This window comes from Sabethes cyaneus, chromosome 3 (assembly GCF_943734655.1).
Source record: "Sabethes cyaneus chromosome 3, idSabCyanKW18_F2, whole genome shotgun sequence".
In the NCBI taxonomy this organism is placed as follows: domain Eukaryota; kingdom Metazoa; phylum Arthropoda; class Insecta; order Diptera; family Culicidae; genus Sabethes; species Sabethes cyaneus.
The window spans coordinates 254,392,856-254,398,606 of record NC_071355.1 but is presented as its reverse complement, the minus strand read 5'-3'; the positions used below and the strand labels follow the sequence as shown (position 1 = coordinate 254,398,606).

General features: G+C 38.0%; 1 protein-coding gene across 1 annotated transcript; it reads left to right on the top strand.

Moving 5' to 3' along the window:
• The first annotated feature begins 4,306 nt into the window (after window positions 1-4,306).
• LOC128742284 (F-actin-capping protein subunit beta) lies at window positions 4,307-5,751 on the top strand. Its single transcript, XM_053838607.1, has 3 exons — window positions 4,307-4,324; window positions 4,441-5,025; window positions 5,086-5,751. Exons 1-3 carry the CDS (start codon window positions 4,322-4,324, stop codon window positions 5,323-5,325), a joined length of 828 nt encoding a protein of 275 aa, XP_053694582.1. The 5' UTR covers window positions 4,307-4,321; the 3' UTR covers window positions 5,326-5,751.

The window sequence follows — 5,751 nt, the reverse complement described above, 5'->3', positions numbered from 1 at the left end:
GCTCCTGTACAAATGAAATACAAATTTCCTCCTAACTCGAGAACTAATCAAGCAAATAGAACAACATTTGGCATGTGGGTGGTTTTTTTGGTGACAAGAATTTATTCTATGGTGAATTGAGACCCCTCCTCTCTTTATAAGAGGAATTATAACTCCTCTCCCCTTTAAGAGGGGGGGCTTCCATACAAATTTCCTCATAACTCGAGAACTAATCAAGCAAATGCAACCAAATTTGGCATGTGAAGGTTTTCGAGAGCAAGAAAATTTTCTATGGTGAATTAGGACCCCTCCCCACTTTAAGAGGAGGGGCTCCTGTACAAATGAAATACAAATTTCCTCATAACTCGAGAACTAATCAAGCGAATTGAACCAAATTTGGCATATGTGTGTTTTTGGAGACAATTTTTTTCTCAATTATGAATTGGGACCCATCCCCACTTTAGGAGGGGGGGTCCTATACAAACGAAATACAAATTTCCTCATAACTCGAGAACTAATCCAGCAAATGGAACCAAATTTGGCGTGTAGGTGTTTTTGGAGGCAAGAATTTTTTCTGTGATGAATTAGGACCTCTTCCCACATTAGGAGGGGGGCTCCAATACAAATGAAATACAAATTTCCCCATAACTCGAGAACCAATCAAGCAAATAGAATCAAATTCGGCATGTGGAGGTTTTTGGAGGCAAAAATATTTTCTACGGTGAATTAAGATCCTTCCACACTTCAAGAGGGGGGGCTTCTACACAAATGAAATACAAATTTCCTCATAATTCGAGAACTAATCAAGCAAATGGAACCATATTTGGCATGTGGGTGTTTTTGGAGGCAACCATTTTTCCCATTATGAATTAGGACTTCTTACCTTTTTAGGAGGGGGGGGGGCTCCCATTCAAACGAAATACAAATTTGCTCATAACTTTAGAACTAATCAAGCAAATGGAACCAAATTTGGCATGTGAGAGTTTTAGATGGCAGAATTTTTTTTCTGTGGTGTATTACGACCCCTTTCCCTTTTAAGAGGGTGGGCTCCCATACAAATGAAATACAAATTTCCTTATAATTTGAGTACTAATCAAGCAAATGGAACCAAATTTAGCATGTAGGAGATTTTTGAGTCTTGAATTTATTTTATGATAGTTAGAGACCTCTCACCCCTGTGGGATATGGACTCTCATACAAATAAAACAGAAATTTTTGCGAAACTCAAAAACTAATCCAACTCGAGAAATTCGAGACTCTTCCATAAAACATTAATCAATAACAAGACCACAAAAACTATCTATAGTAACACTAGATCATTCAGGACGAGCCGGTCGCGAGTGTTGCCGGTGACCCGCCGTCGGAAGCGCCGCCCACTGGGGGGCTTGCAAAACTCGAGATAGTGACAAAGATCATCCGAGATTCATGATTTATGTACAACACAGGTTAATTTGTGGCAATACGAAGTTTGTCGGGTCAGCTAGTATATATATATATATATATATATATATATATATATATATATATATATATATATATATATATATATATATGGCTGATGGGGTGTCGTCACAACCGGATGCTCCCACCTTATCCTTGATCCCAATGCAATTATGGGTCCATACAGGAAAAAAAGTTGTTCCAAACTGTTGTCCGATGTTTCCAAGTAACTATGGCAACGTGTCACATTCAGGACAGCAATAGAAGCCACATTGAATAACAACGGTTAACATGTCGCACTCTACATGTATTGCCCTAAAAAAAATTCAATCAAAACGGAAAACGTACCTTTTAAGATTAAAGAAGGTCATACCAGCGGGGGTTCACGTTACAGAATTCAATAACTACCGGTAAGTTTTCAAAACAAAATATCGTAAAAACCGTTATATTCGCTTGGTATATGCACTTTGACAACTCGATTGGCAACCAAACTATTTTGGACCCATCAATAGCAATACATAATTTGGACACTTCCATTTGGTTCTGCTGTAATTACAATGTTATGTACAGCTGCAGATGAAGTTGCCAACACTTTCTGTTTCACTAGGATGCCAAACCGGGGTTTTAGCGTATAAACGAACATATTTTCTCGACCAACATGTCAAAAGGTCCAACGTGCAAATGAGAGATTCTCTTTGCGTCTCCTCTCTTTTGCTTGTTACGGCGGCATAAATGTATTTCAATTCAGTTTTTCTTAGCTAACTAAAAACGCCAGTAGCCGTTTCATGCAAAATAGACGCATTCAAGTGCCTTTATGCCGCCGTAACAAGTGTAAGGCACCGTACAGAGCAAACGCGAACGGACTTCGCTCACATTCATTTAAATACGCCGCCCTGCTTCCGGCGAAAAAGTGCCGCGTATTTAAACGAATGTGAGCGAAGTCGCGTCGCGTCGTTGTCACGTTTACTCTGGCGGTACTCTAAGAGAGGAGACGCATAGAGAATTTCTCATTTGCACATTGGACCTTTTGAAATGTTGCTCGTCATTTTGTGATATATGACCAAATCAAGGTGATGTCATCTGGCAGATACTGGCGCCCTTGTTTACAAACATACCGCAGAGTCCAAAAAAGTTTCAGCTGTTTAAACGGCAAGTTTGTAGTTTAAACCGAGTTTAAACAGCATTAGGACTAAATTTAAAAAGCCATTGTGCCTGTAAAATGTTAAAACACACGCTATAAACGTAAAGGAAAATTTTCCAAAATGTAAACAAGGGCGCCTGAATCTGTCAGAGGTTTTCCATCTAATTTTTTTTCATTAAATGTTCGGTTTTGACTCTTAGAAATGATACCCCCATGAAACTTTCTTTAAAAAAGCCTCTAACTACTGTAAAAATGAAAAACTTAAATACGTATATTTCAATTCGTCGCTCCTCGGATGCCTTGTTGTACCAGTGTCCTCTGTTTTCAACCACTTCGAAACCATTTGTGCCACTTTTTACTCTTGTGGCAAGCAACACACAAAACGAAAAAGAAGGTAATCATTAGCTTTTCATTCGTTTTGTCCTTTTCACTCAACCGCTGATACACATATGTCAAAACCAAGGGCATGGTGTGTTGCTATCTCTTTCTCCTGTAGGAGTGAAGAGAGCAACTTTCAAATGGTCCTCGGTAAAGGGGAATTCCCAGCAAATTTTTTGGTTCCTGTCGATAATTAACATTTTGGTACCTATGCGTGGGACATCGAAAATGTATGAATTTGACAGCCACTTCACCCCGTAGGTCAAAACCTGTTGTGTAATGCTGCCAGAAAATCTGAAAATTTTGATAAACAGTGCAGCCGAAAAGAATTTTTGCCCATTGTCACTCGTATTGGGAGCACTTTCGAGAAAAAATAAGAAAAGGAGGAGCATGATCTGACGGCAAACCTCTATTGACGGTATGATAATTTTTGGTATACTATAGACCGAACTAACAACATTGCTGATATTGATATTGCTTTCCCGTGACTTTGCGTTATGTCATGAACAACCAACATCCAACACCGAGAATGCGCAATATTAATATCAGCAAGTTACCATGTCTTCTGTCACGCAAAATGCTTAGGCTGTGAACCATTTCGCGAATTTTTTAACTTTTTGGTTAAAATTTGACAGTTCGATGGTTTTTCGAAAATAACCCTGCTCGAGAGCATGGTTAGTTTTGACTTCTGGTTCGCTTCTAAGAGCCTATGAGATATGACACAAGTGAGGAAAGGGCTTCGATGTGTTTCACTGATTTTTCCTTGAATTGTTTTTCACCAATGTGTGGATGTTTAACTTATAACAAATTTGTTTATTCAACCCGAAATGACATGAGATAAATTTTATTTATCAAATAGGAGCAAATGAACACCAAAAATTCATCCAATTCCAACCTGGACTGAATAAATAAATTCGCTGTTATAAAAACATATCTTCATCCTTACCTTATATATGCTCTCATTGAGTAAAACAACTATCAATCTGTCAAATATGAAATGGTTCGCATTCTGAACTGATTTTAAACACTCGAGGAGAAATAACTATCGAACTGACAAATTTTAACTAAAAAGTTAAAAAATTTCCGAAATGGTTCACAGCGTTCACAGCCTAAATGGAAGGTTATTAGTCCCCACTACGCTACCGTTGATGGATGCTGACGGTCAATGTGATCCGACCTTAATGTAACGCAAAAATCCCCTTGAAGGCCCCTTGGCTCTTATATTTCTGTTTCAAACGTGTCCCTGATTGGCAAGTCAGCGCACGGCAAATGGCAAAAATGTGTCAAACGTCGAACGAGGGATAAGACAGGGCAGCACTTGGTTTTTTTTCTTTTGTGTTGAAAGTTCTGTGATAAAACTCTATAAGTTGTAGCGATTGTACAATGGTAATTTTTAATAATGTTAAGAATTTATAGCTAGATATTAGTGTGTTTATCAATAATGATTTACGTACTTTAGAGGCACACCCAGCTTAGTGAATGACTCATGTTTTTTTTTGCAGACGGAACAGCAAATGGATTGCGCTTTGGATTTAATGAGACGGCTTCCACCGCAGCAAATCGAAAAAAATTTAATCGATTTGATTGACCTTGCTCCAGCTTTGTGCGAAGATTTGCTAACATCAGTTGATCAGCCTTTGAAAATAGCAAAAGATAAGGAGACAGGAAAAGATTATTTGTTATGTGATTACAATCGAGATGGTGATTCATATAGATCACCTTGGTCGAATACATACGATCCACCACTGGAAGATGGATCAATGCCTTCTGAACGCCTACGTAAGCTTGAGGTAGAAGCAAATCATGCCTTTGATCAATACCGCGAAATGTACTATGAAGGTGGTGTATCTTCTGCTTATCTATGGGATCTTGATCATGGTTTCGCTGGAGTGATTTTGATAAAAAAGGCAGGGGAAGGCAATCAGAAGACAAAAGGATGCTGGGATTCGATTCATGTTGTAGAGGTGCAAGAAAAGAGTTCAGGTAGAACCGCTCACTATAAATTAACTTCAACTGCCATGCTTTGGCTACAAACTCAAAAACATGCTTCTGGTACGATTAACCTTGGTGGTAGTCTAACCAGGCAGGTATGTACAAACTGATTTCATGCAGCTTTTACAATTAGAAGAAATATTTTAATTTTGCAGATTGAACAAGATGCACCAGTTAGTGAAAGCAGTCCTCATATTGCCAACATAGGGCGCATTGTAGAAGATATGGAAAATAAAATTCGCAATACATTAAACGAAATTTACTTCGGTAAAACTAAGGACATCATAAACGGATTGAGGAGCATTCAGTCATTAGCTGATACAAATCAGCAAGCAGCAATGAAGAAGGATCTTGCTGCAGCGCTGCTACGAAGGACTGGAAAAGGGGAAAACTAAAAAATCATTTGCGCCTCATTTTCTTTGTTATCATCGTTAAGTACACACAAGATTATCGGCAAGCAAAAAGCAAGGCACCTTTTACCAATATGAATTATTCTAATGCCGTTGCTAGTGTGTGCTTAATGCAAAACCTTTATTTTCGATTTTCAAAAGATCGCATTCATGAAAAGTAATTTTTTTTTAATATAGATAAAAAGATTGCGCTAAAAATATTCAATAAAACTTTTAGTGGTGTTCAGTACAGTGAGTCTTCAATAGTGTCTTTTCTAGTAAGCTGAGATTGCTAATAACAATAACTAAACTAATTTTTCCAGGCCAATCATGCGATAAAAGCAAGCGAAATCTGCAATTGATTTAATATGATTACAATCCACAGTGTAATATATTGTAACGCGTAGTGACTTTCTATTAAAAGTTCTTCAA

What these genes read in the sequence shown, in the direction of transcription:
- LOC128742284 (XM_053838607.1), top strand. An exon ending in GTGGTAGTCTAACCAGGCAG is followed by an intron (nt 5,026 to 5,085) that starts GTATGTACAAAC and finishes TTAATTTTGCAG; the next exon opens with ATTGAACAAGATGCACCAGT.